This window comes from Mya arenaria, chromosome 13, assembly GCF_026914265.1.
Source record: "Mya arenaria isolate MELC-2E11 chromosome 13, ASM2691426v1".
NCBI classification, from domain to species: Eukaryota; Metazoa; Mollusca; class Bivalvia; order Myida; family Myidae; genus Mya; species Mya arenaria.
Window position 1 is genome coordinate 40,741,479 of NC_069134.1, and position 25,654 is coordinate 40,767,132.

Here is a 25,654-nt window from a genome sequence, read left to right on the forward strand (position 1 = left end):
AATAAATATGATAAGAAGAAGAAGAAGAAGAAGAAGAAGAAGAAGAAGAAGAAGAAGAAGAAGAAGAAGAAGAAGAAAAAGAAGAAGAAGAAGAAAAAGAGCGATAATAATAACAATACTACTACTAATACTAATACTAATACTACTAATAATAATCCAACTGACTGTTTTTTTGGGAAAGACATATTAATGCCCTGACCACGCTCTGTAATAAAAATGTTGCGTAAAACCTCAAAGCTGCAATGTACGTGATGTTAGCGGCCTATCGGCATGTCGGCCAAGCGGCGTGAAGTAAGCGGCCACCTAAAATTGCTTCCTAATTCAAAACATTATATATGCGCTTTCTTCTAAAACAATAATTAATCTTATGTTCCTATTCACAAATCAATATCCTTAAGCGAATACCGGCATTTTCCCTAAATGGATTGGTGATCAATTTTGTTTTATACTCGCTTTAGAGTGTTGATTGTTTCGTAAATAAGTATTGTTTAAGAAGCAAACACATATAAAACTGATTTGTGTTAATCTATAAATACATATGCTTTGATTAATCATTGTTTTCATAAAATGAAACGAATTTTCAATTGCATTGAAGTAGAGAAGTAGGACGCTAGGCCACCAACTTCACTCCGCAAGGCCGCTCGTTCCCAGATAATATTCAAGAGACCGGGATAATCCATTGAAGTACATTTTACTTCAATAACGTGGACTTCAAAAAAATTCATTTTTTCAAAAGGATGCAAAAATCACATATTTTTTTTTTTTTGGGGCTGATCTCAAACGCTCAGCAAACTTGATGGATGCAATTCATCGATGGCTGCAATAAAAGGCAGCTTCATGTACGTGAATTAAGCGGCATAGCGGCGTGAGGTAAGCGGCCAAGCGACGTAAATTAGCGGCCTTTCGGCCTAGCGGCGTGAAGTTGGCATCCTAAAGTCCTCAATTTGTTCTCTATCTCAAAGAAATTGTGCATGTGTTTAATTGGAAACTAATGATAAATCAATGTTTTATTCACAATTATATTATACTAGTAATAGCGGCCTTATATCATTTCTTATTCAAAACATTTTTATATTAGTTTTTTCTAAAACAATGCTGAAACCATTGTTTTTTTATGCGAAATGCAATACTCTGGAGCGATTATTAACATTTGTTTCAAAAACTTGATCGAGCAATCCAGCGCCATAGCAGCGTAAATCTTGGGGCCTAACGGCCTGATGGCCTAGCGGTCTAAAATTCCGATACCACTCAATCCAGCAGCCTAAAAAATAAGGAAAAATGCTAATATGTTCGTAAGAACATTGACCTTTGAATAGAAACATCTAATTTATCATTGTTGAAAAGAACGCATATTAAAAGTTTTGAAATACGAAACGTTGTTAGGCCGCTAGGAAGCGGGGCCGCCAGGCCTCAAACTTCATGCTGTTAGGCCGCTAACTTCGCTTACATGGTTTTACGCAACATGTTCATTTCAGACCTTGGTCAGAGAAATAATATGTATTTTCCAGCCTACATTCAGTTGGATTTATTCTATTATTATTATTATCATCATATAATGATATTATTATTATTATTATTATTATTATTATTATTATTATTATTATTATTATTATTATTGTTGTTGTTACCGTCATCATCATCCGATCATAGGCTCCCTACATTTCTTGATTTGCTTTCAGTCCGAGATGTAATTTTCTTTAAAATGTAGATTCATTCGTTTATTATTTCCATATAATGTGCTTTTTTATAAAGTCTTAATTTATTTTCAAACTCTAAGACCACTTTATGCAGACTATATAACACAATACATATCCATATCACGTGATACTATTGAAAATGGTTATATTTAAAAAAACAAACAAACAGAAAACGAATTTTAATGAATTTTGGAACTGTTATTTTAAATATTCACAATCCAAAACATATGTTAACATTAAATACTGTAAACACCACCATAGTGAAACAGATAATCCGATATGATCATGAAAACATACATGTATTTGTACTGAATTGGTCATTTGATGAGATGGAGTGTAAGCGAGGCGTTTGAAAACAGAAAGATCTTTTGAGTGTCACTCCATTCATTCAACTCAAGTGATCACTTGAGTGTCCCTAACGGGATAGTGGTTGGAGTGTGAGTGAGAGTGCATGTTCATTCGGCCCTAATTTTAAAGAAGATTTTTAAAATAAAACTAAAAAAGAACATGGAAATCCTTGTACCACACAGGGCCAGTCTAGAGAGCAAAAAGCCTTAATTTGAACAAACTGTGTAAAGCACCATTACACCATGCTCAAAAACTTTATTTCAAGGGTCTGCGACTTGCGGTTTCAGGAAATTTTCTACAAGGTGCTGGAAAACAAATATATGTGTATAACGGCCAAAATAGACCTTCAGTACTACTGTGAACATTGCAGTGTAATGGGGATTTGAACGTATGTACAAGGTAGTATTATGATGCACACCAATTGCTTGGGTCGGGGTTGTAAGAATCCAATTCAAGCAGATAATAAGTGTCATCTTCAATGTTTCGATATACACTTTTGCAAAGAATGGTTGTTATTGGGTTGATGGTTAAATCAAGAAGTGCAAAATGCATTGTTTGCACAATATCACAGACGGCGAATTTTGTCACCACATTTTCACAGCCCATTCCTGAACGTAGTAGTCTGGGTCTGTTTCAGCATTGATTCAAACCCGCCACTACTAAATAAAGTTGAAACATGCGAGAAATTTGAATTAACTCGTGCGACAAAGACATTCTGCAGGTCACAACTATAATGGGTTGTACCTGCTATAACCGCGTTATTGCACTTTGGACACTTATTCATCAGAATTGTATGAGGATGTGTGTACTGTTGCATTAAAAATCATAATATTTTCATACTTTAAATGTTATATCTAATGTGCATGCCCTACTAAAACGGGCCAGTGTTTTTTGAGTGCCTATTTGACATGAACAATGATGACCTTAACCCTAAACTAAAAAAAAACATGAAAGTTATTTATACGGCCGCTTTTTAGAGTCATGATCGCGCCATGGATTAAATAAAAATAAATACCCTGTTTAATACATCTGATAAGTTCAATTCAAATTGACGAAAGTTGTGCATTGATATATTAACGCAATTGCATGTATTCAGAAAGTCTCTGACGTGTGGCTGAACCAGTGCTAAAATGGCCATAGTGAAGAAAGTGAAATTTACTTATTAGTTAATTAAGATATTTCGCGCTAATTGTACAATAAGTAAACAGTGAAGGCGTGTCACATTGGAACTGAAATATATGGATTTCAATACAACTTTTGAATAAGCGCAACATTTGGATTGTTTTACCATTATTTTGGTCTTTGACGATATTATTTTAGCAAACTTTTATACAATTATCTAAACGAAAAATAGCTCATTGTGATAAGCATACAGATAATTCCCTTTCGAATTCCCAAAACGCTTAAAAGGGTAAATGGCACAAATTAAACCAAACAAAAAAATCGGCTGAACATAATACTGTTTTAAGGGACTTAAGATGTATCGAGCAATTGAGGCCGCAGGTCTGAAAATGGTACATGATAAAGTTGACGTCACAGTAATGGACCCTGATTTTATTATCGAAGATTTAATCGGCTGACAACGCGATCTGATTATTTTTGAAACTTATATATCGCCCATGTGCATTTTAGTTTTAGCAACAATAACTGTTTATTCGTCGTATTGTTAAAAATTCGAAAATCATATCACAAATAACGTTTGAAAAGTGAATCCTTCGACAGTGTATACTTTTGAAATTCTTTTTCGGGCGGATTCATCTTTCATAAAAACGTGGTTTAAATATTCATTTCAATTTGAACATCATAACTATTGCATTGAAAATAACATAAGTTCATTCAATAAGTTTTCATAGAAAACATTACCGATAAGAATAGGAAGATCAACCATAATTTATGTCCACTGCCTCATGGGTTTTAGACCTATTTGCGTCGAAATGAGAAATCCTGAGATGAATTGTGCGGCGTCTGCAGTCTGCTCAAAATTACATGTAATCATAACGAATGAGATTTCGGCGCATCACCTTCTGCTCTTAAGAAATGGTTTGATCAGTCCCACAGAAGTACCACAAAGGTTCAAAACAAGCTTTACACTGAAGAGCTGGCCGGAAGGATAAGTATTGAAAATGTATCAGTTCACACACTTTGACATTGACTCATAGATGTGAGTGCGAGGTTGGTGCCACGACACTTGAAAGTGACGATAATGCAAATGGGGCAATTACCATAAAATATAAAAATGAGTCATTCTCACCATGCGGTTGTGCGGCATAGTTGTTTCGCAAGAGACCCTGCTTCGAATCCTAATCCCGAGTGGAACTATTGCTTATCTAGGAAACATAGTATACTGGATACTTAATATTGGCACCGTTTAGGGGCCATTTTGAGTTAACAGTTTTCGGTTTCTGACTTATATTGTCTGAAGGTTGCAACTAAGTTAATCTTATCACTTTCAGCTGTTAAATAAAGATCAAAAAGGTCATTGCTTGGGTTCGCGTCTAGGCCCTCACACTAAGTGACCGATATTCTATACTGTAATAATTAAGAAAACCCAAATTATTTTTCTTATAAAGATTACACATAGTTGAGGACCTAAATGTTGAGAAAATGCATATATCAAGGTTATGCAAAAAATATCATTATATCGGTATAGAAGCTAGAAGCACATACTTGTACAATGCACAAACCCCCCTTGACCTGCAATCACGCCCACTGCTTTATTTTAAGAGATTCTATCGACATTTTAGGATATTTATGGTGTTTTTCACATTTCAATTTAAAAGTTAACTACTGTGTATTCCAAAGTAATAAAACACGACTTGCATAAACATATATCCTTATATACTCAGTTTTAAAGTCATGCTACAACACATTTAATTGTCAACATTTAAAAACAAGTATCTCTAAGACACAAGTATTATGCTTTTCTTGAAAATGTTAACTCTTACTTACGCTTATATAAAGGCAATTAAGTATCCATGAGTTATTTACAGCGACTAAAACATACACGATATGAGTAAAGGGTCTGGCATTTACAGACTATTCATTTGCATATGGTAGACATATTTCATGCATTACTTGTGAAGTGGTAATGCAAACAACACAATGGAACAACTCAATGAAGTCCGAATTCCTCGGTTTAAGTGTCAGCGGCCAGTCATTGTCAGACGGGATACTAGTATTGTCTCTACGTCGTTCAGTTCAGGATTCTAGCGATTGACTGTTGAATGTTCGCAAAAATCATATTTTAGTATTCTTAGAATTGGACTTTCTTTGGACATTAAGCAAGAGAGGACTTCTGTGACATTTCATGTGTTTCAAATTTAGTTGAAGAGTTACTGGTCAAAAGATCTCATTTAAAGATTCACTCTCACGCCCAAATTAGAGTAACCTCAATTGAAAGAAGTGTTTCAATTTATCAAAATTAAGATATATAAATAAAAAATATAATGAAGGACACCGTCTTTAATATGAAACAAAGGAACATAAAACGGCATTTCTTTTATGAGACAATACTTGATGACTGTTATTATCTTAGAACCCACCAGTCATTTATGTTTTGTACGGTTTTAGCTACTGAATACATGTTTATAATCTTGTTATAAGTAAGAAATATTTTCCATAAATGCATAATTTCGCAGTTCGTTTCGCCGATAATAGTTAACACATATAAATACACGGAAACAGCCAGTCATCTAATCATTCACTAATAACGCATCATTACGCGTTAAACAGTAATGTAACAGAATTAAACTTGTGTTTTACTTTTTTAAACCGTCCTTTTTCTAAAGTTATATGCATATATGATCTGAACCTGTACCAATAAACAAGAAGTATAAATTGAAAATAAATAACCTATTACACTTGTTTTATTTCTAATGATTTCGGCAACATTTGTTGACAACGGAAATAGAAAAGGCTATTAATGGCCTGTATGATTTGAACACAATTTATGGAATGAATATCAGCAGCATTCACTCCTTACGCATTCCATAAAGAAAATCATTTACCTTTGATTAATATTTATGTATATCCAGACCAGTTAAGTAGCATTAAAAGATAACAGCTTTTGTATATATAAAATCACAGATTTCGTTGGCTTCAAGACAAACATATCAGTTTGCATGATAAAATAATACGTGCAGGTACATAAGTGTATATTTTTACCCTCAAATACAGATATTGTTAAATTAACCACCAAAACCTGTTTTAATATACTTGAATTCCGATTCAATGCTTTGTACAAGTAGTTAAGTGATAATCCTTTTAGATGTATCATAGTTTCTTAGCTTAAAAGAGTCATGTAAATAAGAGTAATTATCTTTTTTAGAATAGACTTAATTGTTTTTTATCCTTTATTAACAATGTCAAGATATGTTGTTGTATTTTTAGTCTCCTGTAATTCAATTTTATGAATGGATGTGCACTGAACTCTTAAATATTTGTATTTTATGTTTTGTCATGTTGTGTACATTTGATACATGAATAAACTATAAAACTGCAGTGAAAATCATTTATTATAGCACGTTATAAAAAAATATCAGATAACTGTTGTGAGTCACAATTGTTCAATTACTAACTAAGATATAATATGTGCTTTATTTAGCTTGCAACTCCGAGCATATTCATTTGATCTGAAGTATTATATCCGAACGTATTTGTAAGTATATGTACCTTAAATGGTTTTGAAATGAACTGTTCCCATTTATATCAGTATATAAATATAGAACACGGTTTTCTGTAATAAAGAGACGAAGCACATGCGACCATAGTTGCCATTCGTTATTCGCAAATAGTTGCGTCAGGTCCGTCACCCTTGGTAGTGACTGTAGGCCAAATTGAAACTTCCTCGACGTTTGGTTCGAATGTCCAATTAAACATTTTAAAATACAACTATTATAAATTATATATTAGCACTTTTGTCATTTGTGTTTATTAAATTTTAAATAAAATAACTAATACAACTAAAAAGAACATGTCGTTCTTATAGTCTGCAAAGCATTGAATATACATCAACCTTTGGGCGACACGAAAACACGGAACGTACGCTTATTGCGAAAATATTTTTTTGAGGGAATTTCGGAATCTTTGAAATTGAAAACAATTTACTTTTCTGTTAAAAAATATTATGTTCTTTACATTTATGAATTCTTATCTAAAACATATACCTATGACAAGAAAATTATTGATAAAAATTTAAATGTATCCCAAAGGTTGTTTTCAAAATATACACACTTTTTAAAAATTCATGATTTTTCCTTAAATGGTATTCCTGCTGATTAGTGCTTAATGACTGAACCTTTTTTAAAGCGTTCAAAATCGTTTGCAAAATTGTTTTATTATTTTAAAAAATAAATTGATAGAAAAAAACACAATTACTTTTGGGCGACACAACATATATCCTATGGGCGACACGAGTCTCCCAAAGGTTGCATCAAAGTTACCCAAAGGTTGGATTGGTCTAAATATATATATATATATATATATATATATATATATATATATATATATATATATATATATATATAAATAATTGGTATGTTTATCAAGAATTGTTAGGTACCGCCTTGGAACGGTCAGTAAAATGTAAATTTACTGGGGGGTTAAACCAGTTTATGTGCACAAACCTCACTCTTATCCCAACAATCCTTAATAAAGATAAACGCAAAAGGTAAATCTTATCAAAGTATGCATTAACTTAAGTATGCAGGAAACTTATCAATAAAACAAATAATAATAAAAAACGAAAAGGTAAAACCCACGTACTTCTATGATTAGAGATCCCAACTCTATCTGCAGACGGAGGGAAACAATTCAGAGCACCTAATGGTCGGGATGAACCTACCTTACACGAGCGGCTATGGTAGATGCTAAAAAATGTATATTTTTGCTGGAACTCTTTTGTGCTTAGTGAAAATAATTGCGTATGAATATGTGATAATTCGTCGTTGTCATGGATATATGCGCAGTGATTCAGATTATGTTAATAGTCTAATCGGTCTTAAAATAGTTCTAAGGAGAGTGAAGCATTATTTCTTGAAAGGTGCGTGAAAAATGTTTAATGGTGATATTTGAAGCGAGAAATAATTAATCAGCGTTCTAAATATTGCCACAAGACAAGGTTTCCATAATGCTACACCGCAAGCTTCAACAAGGGAGGTAATTACAATGTGGCGACGATTAAAAAGGGGTTTTATACGGACATTTTATCTTCGCCCGTGGGCAAGATAAGAATTTCCAGCATGGTTAAAGTATCGGATCTACTTATCTGAGGTGGGAGAAAAAAATCTCCTTGATTGTTAATAAACTTTAGCCGAATTATACTGGACGAGGGAGTTAAACGTTGTTCCTGTCTTCAAATATTTGATCATATTATTTATACTCATATACTAAATATGTGGTAACGAAGACGATGTTCTAGTACAACTATTAATACTTCATTGTTTTGTTCTATTTTTAAAGGTATAAGCATATTTAAAAGACATACCAATCATCAAAAACTTCACGTATTACTATTACACTGTGTAAGTTGATAGATGCAAATTAGCTTCTTGATTATAAATTAGTATTTATCCGGATACAACATTTTCTGTTTAATTTTATACAAACCGTTATGTAATTACTCCGTCTTAATCACAGGATAATTAACCAGCAACATTCAATGAAACAACACTTTTAATCAACAACATGTATGTGATATGCACGATTTCCGGCCTCGAACGTACATTGTTTGCCAATAACAATTTAGTAGCGCAGGTACAAAATGCTCATTCAGCGCTATTTCAAAATAATTACCAGAGAGTGGTTAGTGCCTACTGTGCTCCAACAATCTGGTTGTTATCCGTACTGTCTGATGGAACAGTGTGGCGATGTTGCATTTACACAAAAGGCAAACTAATTAATATGTTACGAACAGGGCAAAGGTGATAATCCACTAACTAGACATTCGACAACTCACATCAATAGGCTTATCAACATTAAGGTGTACATTTGAGCACGTAAAAATGCAACTATAATAACAGTACAAATACTAACGGGTCAGCCGTAACAACCAGTTTGATTCAATCTCACCTTCCTTTACCGTATTATTACAATACCTAAGACGATATTTCAATCCATTGCGTATACAAGATACTATTAAAATGACCTTATTTGAATATTGTGAGTTTTCAATCACTTTTGAATATTAAGGAATAAGACAATATTAACAAAAAGGATTGTGATAAAAGAACATGTCTGTTCACTCGCTGATCATCCGGCTTCCCAAGCATATTAATCATGCTGATATCTACCAATCTAGTGTATTTGTATGGCATCATTACCAATGGTCACACGTAAGAAAACCTTGAACAGAGATTTTGCAGGCATCTATTTGTCGTCAGGGGTATTGACGTGGTATTTTGCGAACTAGTATTTAAGCATTACTTTATTTAAGGCAAGTGTCCATGCTTCTGAAATTGTTGATTTCAAAGTGCTCCGTGTGACGCTACATGGGTTGCACTAGTAACAGGTTTTTCCACGACTACAAAAGAAGCCGACTTAAAAATAGTGCATAAAATAAAATGAATAATATATTTGCATTGCGATATACCTAACGATAGTTTGTAAAAAGATATACCCTCAGCTTCAAAACTTTCCGGACAACCCTCGTACATCAACTCTTTGAGAACAAAGGCTTATTTTCAAAACGAGTATAAAAATAACTTATTCTATACCTCACATTTTAGCATGGCATAATATTTCAAAATGATCATTAAATGATACACGTCTTGATTGTCAACGTTAGCCTGCTGATATTAAGTCGATAGAGATCACTTGCTGGTCATGTCCAACATGCCTTCCAAGTTTGAGGTCCATTGGCCCAATATTTTTTATTGATAAGAAACCGTGGAGGAACGGACGGAAAAACGGACGAAAGATCCGATTTCTATGTCTATGTCATTCATTTGGGGAATATTAATAACAACAACTGTGAATATAGAATAAGGTAAAATAGTACACGTACCTGTACTCTGCATAGGTGGTAAGGGAAAAGGCCCCCTTTCTTTACGAGCTGAAACAGAAGTTTATTGAATAAACAAAAATGTGTATTACACGGGATACTGACAATATTCATGTATCAAAGTTAAAACTGAGGAAACACGAATGATTTATTATAGTTCATCTATATAACATCTATATGCAATAAGTATAGAATGGTTTAAACAAAAATCTATGTTTGTGTGCAGTTTCTTAACATTTATCATTTCCAATGATGGCTAAAATGACTGAAAGACGTAAGTGTCAATCCCTTTCCTTACATTCCTGGACGCCGACAGTTTGTCCTCCTCCGGAATTTCTTTCATCAGACGCATCTCTATGGCTTGTGGATTTCTCTTCGATATCATCCTATGTAAAATGCAAAACCATGACAATCATTAAACCTTGTATTCGTATAGTAAATGCAACTTAATTTGAAATTATTTGTACTTCGAAACGAATTGTTATGCATGGTATAAAATGCTTAGATTTGCCTTCTTTTCGAAATTGCGATTGAAACATGATCAATAACATAGATTGAGGAGGCAATACAAAGGTGACTTAATTTTGAAAAGTAAATCTTATATACACTGGTCAATATGTGTACTTTGTAAGGAAGGTGGTTTTAGTCTTTAAGAAAAACAACAACATTAATTCGACAAAAACACGTCTATGAAGATTTGACTGATATCAATTAAACTGTATTCGGGAAGATTATGAAATGGATTAAGATATATAAAGCTTGTCTATAGGGTCTGAAAGATAGACACAGCATTAGACGTACAGTCACCTTTGACAGTAACTTATGTTGTTGCTGTGAAGAAGATGGTAGAAAGAGAATGGCGATACAAGTTTTGAGGTATCGCTTATGAGGCAGGGATTTTAGAAGGAAGATTATTTATTATATTGCTTTTTCCGGTTATAGGAAAGCCCATAAAACAAAGCGTGGTGTTGTTACTGGATACAAATAGATAAAATGCTAAAAGTTTAATTACTGTCATTTTAATTTCGGTTGTTGTTTCTTTTTCCTATGTCATAGACACAAAAACTGGAATTCGGAGAAGAGATGACATTTGAAGTATAATGTGACAGTTCTCTGACCATATATCAAGGCAGACAACGTTGACCGTTTAAGACAATGACAAGAAAGAATATAGAAATGCGTTTCTGTTTATGTTGGGTGTAAAAGCATAATATTTACAATACAACATAATTCTTAGGACTCATGTATTTTGGTCTAGGACCATTTCAACGCTCTATCGCGTTTTCTTCTATTATCCCATCAAAGTAAGACTGTTTTAAAGGCCTACAATTTAAGCTTTGGTACAGATAAAACTATATTAGCGATTTCGTATCACTAAAAAGTGGGGCGGAAATGCATAGCCAAATGCCCGGCATAAATGGCTCAACAACAAGTTTTGCATTACTTAGCCTTAGATGTTATAGCATTGGGTTAAACTTATTTTCTTAATTCCCAGAGCGTACTATTGAAATGTTTGCATGACAAATAATCTAATGAACTTTAATTAAAAATCAATTCAGGCCCAAATTAGCAATCTCCGAAAGCAACAATTGGTTTGTCCTTAATAAATTAATTCCATAAATCTCTGTATTTGCAATACATCTACATATACCTCAATAATATAACCAAAGGTAACCTTAAGCCTCTCTCGTACAGCTAGCAAGCTTGGACGAAAGGTACCTTGTGAGTTAATTAGACCACCGACTGTCAGTCTTAATTCGCTTGTTTTCAAGTATTGCTTGATAGAACTTCGACAAAATCTGTTCAAAATCAATTGATTTTAAGGTGATCATTTGTTTGTGTTCGAACTAATACAGCAAAAACACAAACTCTCAAATATATTTTCAAACCAATATTATTTCACATACAACTGAAACCTGTTGTCCACCTAAAGGTGTGTTTATATAATGTCCCTTTTTGGTACTGGCTTTCGGCTTATTTCTAAATTTGTGTTTTTGCGATTAGGCATTTTACGAGGTACAGTGGAAAATGGCCAGGACTGATTATATATAACAGAATATTGAAGTCCGACCATGACGATACTTGCCACCCATATATCCTAGTTGCATGTTTCATTTTGTCAGCAAATTACTAAAAATAACAATCTTATTTCAATTTAAAAAGCTATTTTGTTATATTTTATTACCTACGCTAAGGATACACTTGAATAATTAACGATAGCCATATTGTCCTCACTGATATAAACGCTAGATATGCAATAATTTGGCCCCTATATATCATGTAAATTTACAGAAAGTCACATCGACGTCATTTCTAAACACATACGTAAAACAAATGTCATCGCTAAAAAATAATGAATTCACGTCGATGTTTTCAGAGCGAATGGAGCTACGGACAGTCATGAATAACTGATCTTTCCTCAAGACAACGCTCCTGCACAACAGGCTGAAGACACATTACTAACAATATACTTCTTGTAGTCCCGACAATGCGCCTATGGACTTTTGCGTATTTATAGAGTAAAGGCCGACTAACAAGGTAGCAATTTTGAATCTGAAAGGCAAAATAAATTCGATATCGGGTCGGCGTTACGCAGCTACGAAAAAAGTGGTACGCAAACATTATCAACAAGTGGGTAGATCAGCACATACAATGACTTGAGTTTCAAGGGCAAGTCTTTGACACAAGCAAACAATGGCCTACTCTGACGTAATTTTGTGAGTGAACGTTTACATTACGTCATTTCCGTACAAAGTGACCGTACCATCCTTCCTAATAAATACTAAGGCCAAGGCTCAATCTGAAGCAGATTTTTGAATAACTCCGGCTATTAGCATTTCCTTCAAGTGAGCCCCCTTCTTTACTGGAAAACAAACAGGAGTTCGCCGCATGCGCTGTTTAAGCTGTCTTGATTTACAACTTTCAATAAGATTCTCAACAGGGGTGTAATTACCAAGATCAAATTCGTCTTTAGCGAAGACATCTTGAAACTGAATTAGAAATTGAGCGGAATCAAGTTGCTGGCCTTTGTTTAAGGTACCACAGGCTTTTGAAATACCTGTTTCAAATGATCTGGCATAGACTCACTGGATATTTTCGATTTTGATACCTCCGCAACGTGGACCTAAATTGGCTCCCGTTCTACCCGGTCTTCCACAATCTTAACTGCATATATCCTACCAATTTCCATACCTTTCGTGACCACTCAGTCACCCAGTTTCACCAAACAGATGATTGGCTCTGTGTCGGCATTTTGCCCATCTCTAGGCATAATAAACCTAGTTTTACCGATTGGTTCTACATATAGCTAGGTTAGCCTTGATCAATTCAGCATTGTACTTTTGCCACAGTATGTTGGGGAACCACCATGCGTTTTGTAACTGTGACTGTCGCTATATGCCATCAAACAACAAAACACCCCGCCATTTATCTAGTACCGTCTGACTGTGGTTTCAAAGAATATCAGAACCGAACATCATTTGATACTCCATTGGGGGCAATATATAGTCCTTCTTGAAACCATCGATCAACAAGTTGGACTTTTATTTGTCCTACAACCATGCCAGTCAAAGCCATATTTCTATGAGCTGTCATTAATTCTATTTGCTCCAATACCGGAGGCTTGTTAGTTATGGATTTAAATACCTTTTCAGATATATTGGTGACCTGAGCAGCAGTATCAACTTCGGCAGTAACCCATATATTACCTTCTTGTACAGGCATGGTGAACAGTGCGGCTGAGGCTATTTGACAGACCACAACAGGCTTAGATATCTGAAGCGGAACCTGCTCCTCAACCTGTAGTCCCCACTACCTAAGTTTTGATAAGACTTTGACGGGGTTGGGTCAGACTTAGCCGTTTGCAAGAAACTGAGTGCCAGGCGAAAGGTAAGGCAGGGTTGTTCGCATGAGCGGGGGCAAAAAAATGACCTACTCCTTAGCCCCTTAGTCGTTTAACGTTTTTTTTTTTATATGGGCATTCCCTGTGGAAGTGAACTACTTCAAAACACCCATAGCAACTGTAAGTTCGGACAGGCCCTCTATCACGACCCCTACATTGCTGACGAGACAGAAAGGTCTTTGTTGACCTCACCTTCAGGCTAGCCAAGGCTTTAATAAAATAAAGCCGGTGTATAAACACATTTGACACCAGGCGCCTAACGTACTGTTTGTCTGATAGCAAATACCCGTTCCGCTCATTCTCTTTCGTATGTTTCTAAAGAGAAGAATTGTCCGTACCGTACAAAGCCGGATTAACCTGCTGGTATTTGCGTACCGATTGTATGACCATCTGGATTGTACAAGGCTCTGTCATACATACAGCATGACCGGCATCGTTATCCAGCAGCTTTACACAATCAGCATGGTTTGTAAACTTGAGATGAAATGCATCCCAATTATTCAAACCATTATCCGTAAGGGTCTTCGACAAATGACACAAGAAAACTAATGAGCCACTTTGTCCCCCACTCGCGTGGAAGCGCCGGAAGATATCGCTTTTGCGCTGTCATTAGTCAGCAAAACGCAATTTCCGTGGTGTCGGAAAATAACTCATTGAACTAATCTTTCTTGATATGATATACCCGACTATAGATAAAAATTATTTTATCTTGTATTTTGAATCTTGTGTTTCAGCATTTTTGTGTGGAAAATCTGCTGGTGACATCAAATCAAATTTAGGAGGTGCAGCTGTGCATACTGGTGTCCACGGCCTGCCACATTCGACTTCAAATCTGATTTACCTGACGACAATAATTTAGAAGCCGCGTGCACTACCCTAGCAACCTCATGTCAGTTTATGCTTGACTTTAACAGCGTGCCAAACCTCACCGTGACTTGACCGGCCAGTCAAAACGTCCCGTTTAGTAACGGGCAATACCACAGTACGTAAGTTCCGTACGCAGTTATCCGGTTTGTATATTTGCTATGTAAAATTATTTGTTTTATGTCCTATTTATTTGTTAAATATATGCAGTCCTGTATAAAATAGTTTGTGTTTTCTTTATTTAGATCCAATTTTACTTTTTCTACTCCAAAGCTAACAATAGTACAATGGCAGTCCTGGAACTATACCTCGTAGAACTTTTATTAACTGTGAATTCTCAACGTTGCTTTTGTTATTTTTATGATCAATTTTGGTTTAAATTTAATGTTATCACGATCTCGCCTCACCTCGAATTCAGACTTGCATGGGAAATACATTCGATAATAAGATATTCTGGAATACTGGTCAGGAGCATAATAATTATTTTAAATATTACATACTTAGCATTAATCAAAACCAATACCCTATAATGATTATTTTAAATACCCGTAAAAGGCACTCTGACGTCTGCTCGGTTGCACCAGCCAATTGGTGTTGTTCCTCTTCATCAATTTTAGTATCGTCATTTACAATTGTCAATGAAGAAGTTCTTCTACGGTCGCCCTTTTGTATGTTGGGAACTGTTGCTACCGATACGTTGTCATCTTCACTATTAGTAGCTTCTCCAAGCACATTAGTTGATTTCTCCTGTCAATAAATATTTTCTATCGTTTTCTAAATGCGTAAGAAATCTAAAAATACCTTGATAATATAATCATATATAGAAACGTATAATATCTCGTATAACAAACAAACTTGAAGCGAAATAAACCCTGTTATTTAAATTTGTACGCCAACTTTGAGACGACAATCTCAAGAACTGTTTTTTAGATCTTTGACGAAGTTGATTCAAAGTCAAATAATGCGTAAGTTATCATTCGTTCGTGTTCAAACTACTACTCCAAAAGAACTGCTCTTGGTAATTCAAATCAATATCACTTAAAACCGAAACCTGTAGTCCACTTACAGGTGTGTTCAAATTAAATCCCTATTACTAGGAATGGCACTGGCCTTGAGCTCAACTCTCAAACGAGTGATCTTTGGCCAGGTGGTTCCCTTTTTTGTGATTGTCACGATTGTTTGAAAACCGTGCTTAGTTGGTTTAATTTGTTCTTACAAATGAGGTAGTGGATGGTGAAGTGTATTTATCATAGTAAATAACATACACAACGGATCACTTTGAATTTTTGAATTAACGATAGCCACGGTTCTTCCCTGTTATCAACGCTAGATATGCAATACTTTGGCCCCTTTCTATAGTGTAAATTTACATAATGTCACTTCGACGTCATTTCTAAACACATACGCAAACTAAACGTCCACACTGTTATATACGCCAAATATGCCCAAAATCGCGCCGTTTTATCATATTATATCCTGTGACATGACGTCACATCGACGTATTTTCTTAACACTTGCGTAAAACAAATGTCATCGCTCGGAAAATAATGAATCGACGTCGATGTCATCAGAGCAAACGGAGCTAAGGACAGTCATTCATCACTGATCTTTCCGCAAGACAACGCACCTGCACATCAGGCTGAAGACACATTACTAACAATAGACTTCTTTTAGTCCCGACCACCGTCTATGAACTTTTGTGTATTCAAAGATTTAAGGCCGACTTACGAGGTTGTAGTTTTGAATCTGAAAAGCAAATCAAATTCGACATTTCGGCCTTACGCAGCTACGAAAGAAATGGTACGCGGACAACAAGTGGGTAGATCAACACAGACAATAAATTGAGGGCAAGTCTTTGACCATCATTAACAAGCAAATGGCCTACGCTGACGTAATTTTGTGCGTGAACGTTTATATATCCGTACGAAGTGATCCGGTGTCATTTCTGTTTATTTGCTATGTAAATGTATTTGTTTCATGAGTTATTGATATGTTAGATATGTCCAGTTTAGTTTTTTCTTGATGTCGATGCAAGTTCATTGTTTCGGCTCAAATAACTGACACCAATACAAAAGCTGTCTGTGAACTTTTTAACTGCACTGCACCTCGTTGTTCCTTTATTTACTGTATTTTTTCATATTTGTTTTTGTTATTCTCATGCAAAATTTGGGTTCAAATTTTATGTACATCACGATCTTGCCTCGAAGCATTTGAATTCATACTTGCATGTGACATAAACTTAAAAATAAGATATTCTGGTATTCTGATCAGGAGCATCAGAATTATTTGGAATATTGCATAGATAATATTTATCAAAACCAATCCGCTTTTATACTTATTTGTTATACCTGTAAAGGAAACTCAGAGGACTGATCGGTAGCACCAATCAATTGGTGTGTTTCCTCTTCATCAATTTTAGTATCGGCAGACACAATTGTCAATGACGAAGTCCTTTTACGGCCACCTTTTTTTTTGGTGGGGACAGTTGCTTGGTCATCTCCACTATCACCAATCACTCCAATGACATCAACGAAATCTTCCTGTAAAAAGTATTGTTCTATGATTTTCTGAATGTGAAATAAATCTACATAAACCTTGATAATATAATCATATGCAGAAACGTAAGATATCAAATTCCAATAATGCATAGTGATCATTTGTTTGTGTTCGAATTGGTACAGTTAACATTATACACTTTTTTTAAACCAATATAATTTTAAATACAACTGAAGCCTGTAGTCCACAGGTGTGTTCAAATAATGACCCTATTACTAGGAATGGCACTGGTCTTGAGCTCAACTCTCAAACGAGTGACTGAGGTCCAAGGCAATTCCCTTTTCTGCGATTGCAATGGTTGTTTCAAAAGCATGCTTAATTTATTCTTTGAACTAAAATTTGGCCTTAACCTGAAGAATTTTTTTATGATATATTCTTTAAGTGATATACCTCGAGCGTCAGTAATATGGTCAATAAGGCTTATATAGATATAATCAAATCCAAAACCCTGTAATTTTAGATTTATAACCTTGGGTATGCACTCCGGCGGTTGTTCAACTACATCATTTATGGGTATCGTTTCTTCATCGCATCCAGCATCTTCATGTTCAAGTGACAATGAAGGAGTTCTTTTACGTCCACCCACGGCTATGTAGGTAAAAGTGTCTACCGGTGCTTCGTCATCCCCACGATTAATTGTCTCTCCAAAAGCAGCAGTTGGTGTGTCCTGTAAAAATTCTCTAATTCTCTATATTTATAATACATCTACATATACCTCCATAATATAACTAGGTGTAGAAATGCCTTAAACGTCTCTCTTACATTTAAAAAGCTTATGAAAAGTTCTGCTTGATAGAATTTGTTCAAAATCAAATGATTTCTAACTGAACATTTGTTTGTGTTCGACCTAATACAGCAAAAAAAAAAAACATTCTAAAAGCAAACAAAAATAATTTTATATACAAATGAAACCTGTTGTCCACTTAAAGATGTGTTTACATAATGTCTTTTTATGAGGAATGGTACTGTCCTTCGATTTATTTCTGAATTTGTGTTTTGGGGATTAGGCATTTTACGAGGTACAGTCAAAATGAGTCAGGACTGTATAGTGCTCAATTTTTTGTAGTCCGACTATGACGATACTTGCCACCCATAAATACTAGTTGCATGTTTTATTAGATATAAATTAAATTATCAGCAAAATTACTAAAACATAATATTCTCACTTCAATAGAAAAAAGCTTTTTATTATATTATATAACCTACGCTACCGATCCCCTTGAATAATTAACGATAGCCAAATTGTCCTCACTGTTAAAACGCTGATATGCAAAAAAATGGCCCCTTTTGTCATGTAACTTCACATTAATTCATATCGACGTCATTTCTAAACACATTTGGAAAACAAACGTCATCGAATAAAATTTAATGAATTCACGTCGATGTCATCAGAGCGAACGGAGGTACGGACAATCATTTATAAATATCTTTCCGCAAGACAACGCTCCTGCACATCAGGCTGAAGACACATTACTAACAATAGACTTCTTGTAGTCGCGACCATGCACCTATTGACTTTTGTGTATTTATAGATTAATGACCGACTTACGAGATCGCAGTAATGAATCTGAATAACAATTCAAGTTCGACATCGGGTCGGCGTTACGCAGCTACGAAAAAGTCGTTGGCAGACATTTTCATCAAGTGGGTAGATCAACACAGAAAATTATTGAGTTTTAAGGGTAAGTCTTTGAAAAACTTTGACTAGCATACAAGCGCTTATGCTGACGTAAGTTCGTGAGTGAACGTTTACAGTACTGTGGTAACCCTGTGATTATATTAGTAAAGCATGCAATAGTTACATATGTATTATGTTGCAACTACAGCACCAGGATATTAACTGTCTTCTTGGTCACTGGATACATGCTTCACCACAAGGACTCGGAAACGTCTGATCTTAACCTCTTTCTAGGAACCCAAAACTCACCAGTCACGTGTCCGGCCAGTCAAAACCTCGTGTTAAGTACGTACGATATCACACTCCCCTTCCCCGTCCTTTTATTTAGGAGGGGCATACTTGACGTATTCCAATTGACTGGCCGAGGTTCGACGAAGATGCTTTAAAGCTTATGACTTACTTTAAAGAATGAGATGGTTGAACCGCAGAGAGTACCTCTGAGTTACCGGGTAGGTCCTTTAGAATGAGAACTGGCCGGACTACTTTGAGTTTCGTCTGAAGCCTCAAAGTAGTCCGGCCAGTTCTCATTCTAAGTGCATGTTTAATTTCAGAGAGAACATCTGTATAAGATACTAATTAGCATCACTACTCATCAGTCCAGCCCGAATTATATCTCCAATCACACCAAATATCTTGCAGGATAAATTGCCTAGCAGTTTCAAAATAGATAATTACTTAATAACAGTCCGATATGCAAAACTTAATTTTGAAATGTTATATGAAAAATCTACCTTAATGTTCTCTTAACTCATAGTGGGACAGAACATCTCACAAATTTATGAGCTTAAATAACCCAGACATAGATATAAAAACATGGTTTTTGTAACACACACCACAATAGTTTATTTTTACAAAAGGTCAGTTGCTTAATATCTTAAACTGCAAGTAAAATTCTACTGCACTTGTCCCTTGAGTTTTCATTGAAATGATGAACTATTTATGCATTAAGCATTATAGCCAGTTTTAAAAGTTAAAAATATGTATACTAAAGTGATCATTTGAGTTCCTAATAGAAAATCCTGCCAAGACAGGATACTACAGCCCCTCTCCAGTTCTCATTTAACAACCTCAAAAACTTACAGCCGCTCCGTGTTTCGGTTGGAGATCTGGAGGGTAGTATCTCACCAACGCTTTGCGCAGCTTCCTAAGGGAAGACGGGAGTAGACTTCCAGTGCCCCTTGACAGACCAAAGACTGAAATATGGAAAGTCCGTCACAAGCCTGAGATGGCCTAGATCCATATATTTCAGGGTCACAGTCCTAGCATTTTGTTGGGGCCACATAGCTACTACGTTGGTAAAACCAAAGTAGGACAGGAGTTGGTTCAGATGCCCATGGCTTTCCATGATCCTGTTTAACAGTGAACATTGTTAAGACGCGTGTTTTCCACTGGCGTATGGGCCAACAACTGATTCATAACAGGCCAATGCTAGGTACCATATCTCTCTCCTTCTGCTCGAAACAGAACATCACACGGAGTTTAGAGACATGGTGGACCTCCAGCATCGACAGAAGATTGACAGCAGTCTTCGAGTGCAACGACGATCTGACTGCATTACCAACGACAATAAAGTCAAGTAAGCCGGTTGGGAAATGACATTGCGACACAGAAGTCCTCAATTGCACTTTAAAATTCCGCTTGTGGAGCTTCCGCCTCTCTGATTATAAACATGCTTTCCATGTTACCACCAGATCGGCTTAGGTAGTGCCAGCGGCACATTAGCTTGAGGGCACTAGGTCGCCAGCAAATTGATCTTCTCAGATGACCAGCGTCTCAAACAATTCCTGGAAGAAGCACGTTAAGTGCATGACTTCTGCGAAGGTCCCTTCTACAACAACGGAAGTGATATTTAGAGACTGGGACCATTGTTAATTTTAACCGTTTGGAATAATCCGAATGGTTTTCCACCACAGAATCCAAAGTCCCCAGGATTTGGACTGTCCGTTCCACCTCTTTCAATTCTATACACAGCCCGCAAGTGGCTCCCTGTGAGACTGAGCCCAGGCCAGACGTATACACCTGCCTGTACATCCTTGCCCCTGTCCTTAACAGGTAAGTACAGAGGAAACAGATCCATCCTGTCTATCGGCCTTTCTGTGCTCCACTTTCCCGCCACCTTCTTGTAACTAACCTGGAAATAACCGTTCAGCCCTCAGTTGCAGTGGGTCCAGGACAACACCGATTCGCACTGTTACTCAGGCAATGGATTGTATTTCTGCATCCTAGTAGACGGCCGTACCCGGTTCCCGAAAACCTCCCATAGAAGCTCGATCATTATCAGTTTCCGATTGTACACTCCTGGCTGCCAGCGGCACAACATTGTCCACACTAGTCAGGAAAGATCGCCAGCTTTCTTGAGCCTTTGCGCAGTACTATCTACCAACATAAGGCAAATCCCATAGCTGAAACCCTTCAAAGCAACCCTTGCACTCTCTATTTAAGGGTAACCGAAACATCGTTGCTATGGTCACGGCCAGCCCGATACCGAAGTATCATGCTATACAGCGAGAGCTCTTTGAGCCATCTCGCCAGTTGCTCTTGTGGTTCATGTAAATCAATCAATCACCTGAGACTTGAGTGGTCTGTGCGTACCAAGAAGGGCTTTCAAAGCAAATAGTACCTAAACTATCCGGTAAAGCGCACTACTGCTTACAGATCCTTTCGGGATACACAATACTTACATTGCTACTTGATCAAGGCATATATTCCATAAGCAATTACCTATCCTTTCCTTGACAATCCTTAATCTCTCATAGCACCGCCCCGATTTTTAAATCAGTGTCCAGCACAAATTCACTTCTTTCATTCGGCATCGAAATCACGGGTGGCTCTCTAAAAGTCCTTTCTTGAGTTTACTAAAGACAGTCTATTGCTCTTCAGTCCACACCAAATAATTATGTCCTTTCTCGTTACCGCATAAAGTGGTGTAGCCAACATAGTCCATAGTGGACTTTGGTGAATCAGCAGATTTCTTCGTGCAAATTCTGCTGGTGACATCAAATACAATCTAGGCGGTGCAGCTGTGCTCAGTAGTGTCGACAGGCTTTCCTCATTCGGTTTTACATCCGAATTACCTAGTTCAATCCCCTGGATGAAATCCCAATCTAACCTAGGTCTTTTGTTGCAACTACAGTACATGGATATCAACTGTTTTCTGAGTCACTGGGTACGTGCTCTCACCTCAAGGAACCGGAAACGTCTGCCCTGCATCTTTTTCTGGGAATCCCAAACTCACCAGTCACGTGACCGGCCAGTCAAATATCTCGTTTAGTATAGGGCGATACCACAGTACGTAATTTCCGTCCCGTGTGAGCTATGTATATTTGCTATGTAAAAAAATATGCGTTTTATCCGTTATTATTAATTACGGATAAAACGCATATTTTTTTACATAGCAAACTACTAATTAATATTTTAAATATATGCTGTCCAGTGGAATATAGTTGTTGTTTTTATTTCCTAATGTTGATGTAATTTTATTTTTAGTACAATGGCAGTCCAGGAATTTTGTAACTGCACCTCGTAGTACTTTATTTACTGTTAATTGTCATCCTTGTTTGTGGTATTCTCATGCATATTTTTAGTTTAAATTTCATTTTTATCACAATCTCACCTCTCCTCGAGTTCAGACTTTCATGGATAATACATTCGAAAATAAGATATTATAAGTTAAGGGGTAAGTAGAGTGCCTAATATGGGATATACGGGGCAAAGGAAACCATAAACCGAAAATGGTTTCCTGCACCCCTATATCTTGTAATGGGTCACCTACTAACCCTGTAACGTATTTATCACGTCGACAACCTTACATGTCTAAATGTTTCATTTATTCATCGGAATCGGAAAATAGACGCCATTTCGGTACGATATAAATTTGGTGATCCAATATGGAAAAATATGGGGTCACCACGTGGTACCAGTCCTGGACCAATGGCGTTGCGTCATTTATGTTGGAGACGTGATATTCTGTCATACTGGCCAGGAGCATAATAATTATTGTGAATAGTGCATACTTAGAACTAATCAAACCCAATACCCTATAATGATTATTTAAATACCGGTAAAAGGCACTCTGACGACTGCTCGGTTGCACCAGTCAATTGGCGTGGTTCCTCTTTATCAATTTTAGTATCGTCATCTCCACTATTACTAGCTTCTCCAATGATATCAATCGATTCCTCCTATAATATAAATATTTTGCTATCATTTTCTATATGTGTAGTCAATTTAAATATACCTTGATAATATAATCAATAATAATAGAAAGGTATTACATCTCGTACAACAAACAAGCTTGCGGCGAAATGTACCTCGTTATCTAATTTGACCGCCAACTGTCAGACGATCTCAAGTATTGCTTGGTAAGACTTTGACTAAGTTGGGTTATGACCAAACAATGCTTAAATTCTTACTTGTTCGTGTTCTACAGCGAAAATCCGCGCTTGTATATTCAAACCAAAAATTATTCAAATATAACTGAAGCATGCAGTCCTCTTAAATGAGTATTCAAGACGAGTGAACGAGGGCCAAGGGAGGGCGCTCTTGTGATGATGTAACGGTTGTTCCAAAATCATGCTTAGTTTGTTCTTATACCAAAGAACTAAATTCGATCTTAACCCGGAAGATCTTTGTATGATATACTCTAGAAATATACCTCGAGTTTCAGCGATAGCTGGTACAATGCATACATAAAAGTAAGGAAGGCCAATATCCTATGATATTTAGGTTTGTAACCTTTTGACGTTGTCAGTATCATACTTTATTTTTTAAATTATAACCATCATACTTTATTTCAATTTTCTTTTCAATTTGTGTTTTTTTGGGGATTAGGCATTTGACAAGGTACAGTCCAATAAAGCAAGGACTGATTATATATTGATCAATTTTGAAATTCAACAATGACGATACTTGCCAACCATATATCCTAGTTGCATGTTTCATTGTATAAGGAAAATACTAAAACATAACAATCTAGCTTCAATAGAAAAAGCTTAGTTTCTTATAATAGTATTTAACTATTGCTACGGATCCCCTTGAATAATTAACGATAGCGAAATTGTCATCACTGTTAGAAACGCTAGATATGCAATAATTTGACCCCCTTTTGTCATGTTAATTAACATAAATTCACATCGACGTCATTTCTTAACACATACGTAAAACAAACGTCATCGCTTAATAATGAATCCACGTCGATGTCATCCGAGCCAGCAGAGCTACGGACAGTCGTTAATAACTGATCATTCCTCAAGACAACGCTCCTGCACATCGGGCTGAAGACACATTACTAACTATAGACTTCTTGTAGTCCCGACCATGCGCCTATGGACTTTTGTCCATTCATAAATTAGGGCGACTTACGAGGTCGCAATTTTGAATCTGAAGAGCAAATCAAATTCGACATCGGGTCGGCGTTACGCAGCTACGAAAAAGTGTTTCAAAGACGTTTTCATCAAGTGGGTAGGTCAACACAGAAACTATATTGAGTTTTAAGGGTAAGTCTGGTAAAACCGGATTAACACCAAAGCGCCTACGATGGCTCAAGCTCGTGAGTGAACGTTTACAGTACTGTGGTAACCCTGGGATTATATTAGTAAACCATGCAATAGGGGCTTTTTAGGGATAAGCAACATAGATCTTAAGTTGAACTACAGCACCAGGATATCAACTGTCTTTTTGTGAGTTAACTAGATCGCCAAGTGCCCGTCATATATCAGACATCAACACGTTTTGATTTACTTAGCCTTTGGTTTCATAGCATTTGGTTTAAATGTATAAAGTGAACTTGAATGTTTTAAATTCCTAGAGCAAACGATTGATGATGTTTGCATGGACAATTGTCTAATGTACTGTATTTAAAATCAATCCAGACCCAAAACAGCATTTTATTTGTGTTTGAGTTTCTACAGCAAAAGAACTTCGAACTCGTTAATATTTCCAAAACAAATTTGACTATGGTTTCATAATACTTACAGACGCATTTTGTTTAAATTGTGCGATTAAAATGGTTGCATGACAAATAATGTTATGAGTCTTTTTTTAAAAATTAAAAATTAAGTCCTTCCCAAAAGATCATTTGTTTACGTTCGAACTTCTAAAACAAATGCACTTTTGGGAAGGATTTGTTTTTAATTTAAACCAATAGTATTTGTATAAATCTTAATCTTGTCTACTGAAAAGCGTTTTCAAATTAAGTCTCTTTTGCTACGAATGGCACCAGCCTTTTTATAACTTTTATTACAATAAACTCTCATCCCGGCCTTAGTAAGTGCGAGCTTTAACAAATGTTTTAAGGTCATGCTTAATTTGTTCTGGCACCAAAATAACCTTCGCCTAAAGATTGTACAGTCAGACTATAACCTTAAGGTCTTTTTTTTTTACTATATTCTATTTTCTTCTTTAAATAAATACATGGGTGTATGGGGTGGTGGGTTGTGAAAAAATGACGTTGACGGTATTACACTGTATTTAATTCAATGTATTTACGACAGATTACGATCGAATATTTTTTTTGTCTTGGAGCGATATGTCTCTTGTGTGGTGTTTGTTTGGCCTTGATATTTGTGACTCAAAGGATTTTGTTTAAATTCTAAGTTATTATTAAGTTACTG

The 25,654-nt window shown here is 35.9% G+C and overlaps 1 protein-coding gene across 4 annotated transcripts in view; it reads right to left on the reverse strand.

The window, feature by feature from the left end:
• The window catches only part of LOC128214841 (uncharacterized), an 85,031-nt gene that overhangs the window by 53,077 nt on the left and 6,300 nt on the right, over positions 1-25,654 (reverse strand). For all 4 annotated transcript variants that reach the window (XM_052921520.1, XM_052921518.1, XM_052921519.1 and 1 more), the window contains exons 3-8: positions 23,102-23,224; positions 17,835-18,032; positions 17,158-17,349; positions 15,356-15,556; positions 10,343-10,430; positions 10,048-10,095 (exon numbers count right to left, since the gene is read on the reverse strand). In XM_052921520.1, the coding sequence (XP_052777480.1) occupies positions 10,048-10,095; positions 10,343-10,430; positions 15,356-15,556; positions 17,158-17,349; positions 17,835-18,032; positions 23,102-23,224 (850 nt within the window). The remainder of the gene's footprint in view (positions 1-10,047; positions 10,096-10,342; positions 10,431-15,355; positions 15,557-17,157; positions 17,350-17,834; positions 18,033-23,101; positions 23,225-25,654) is intronic.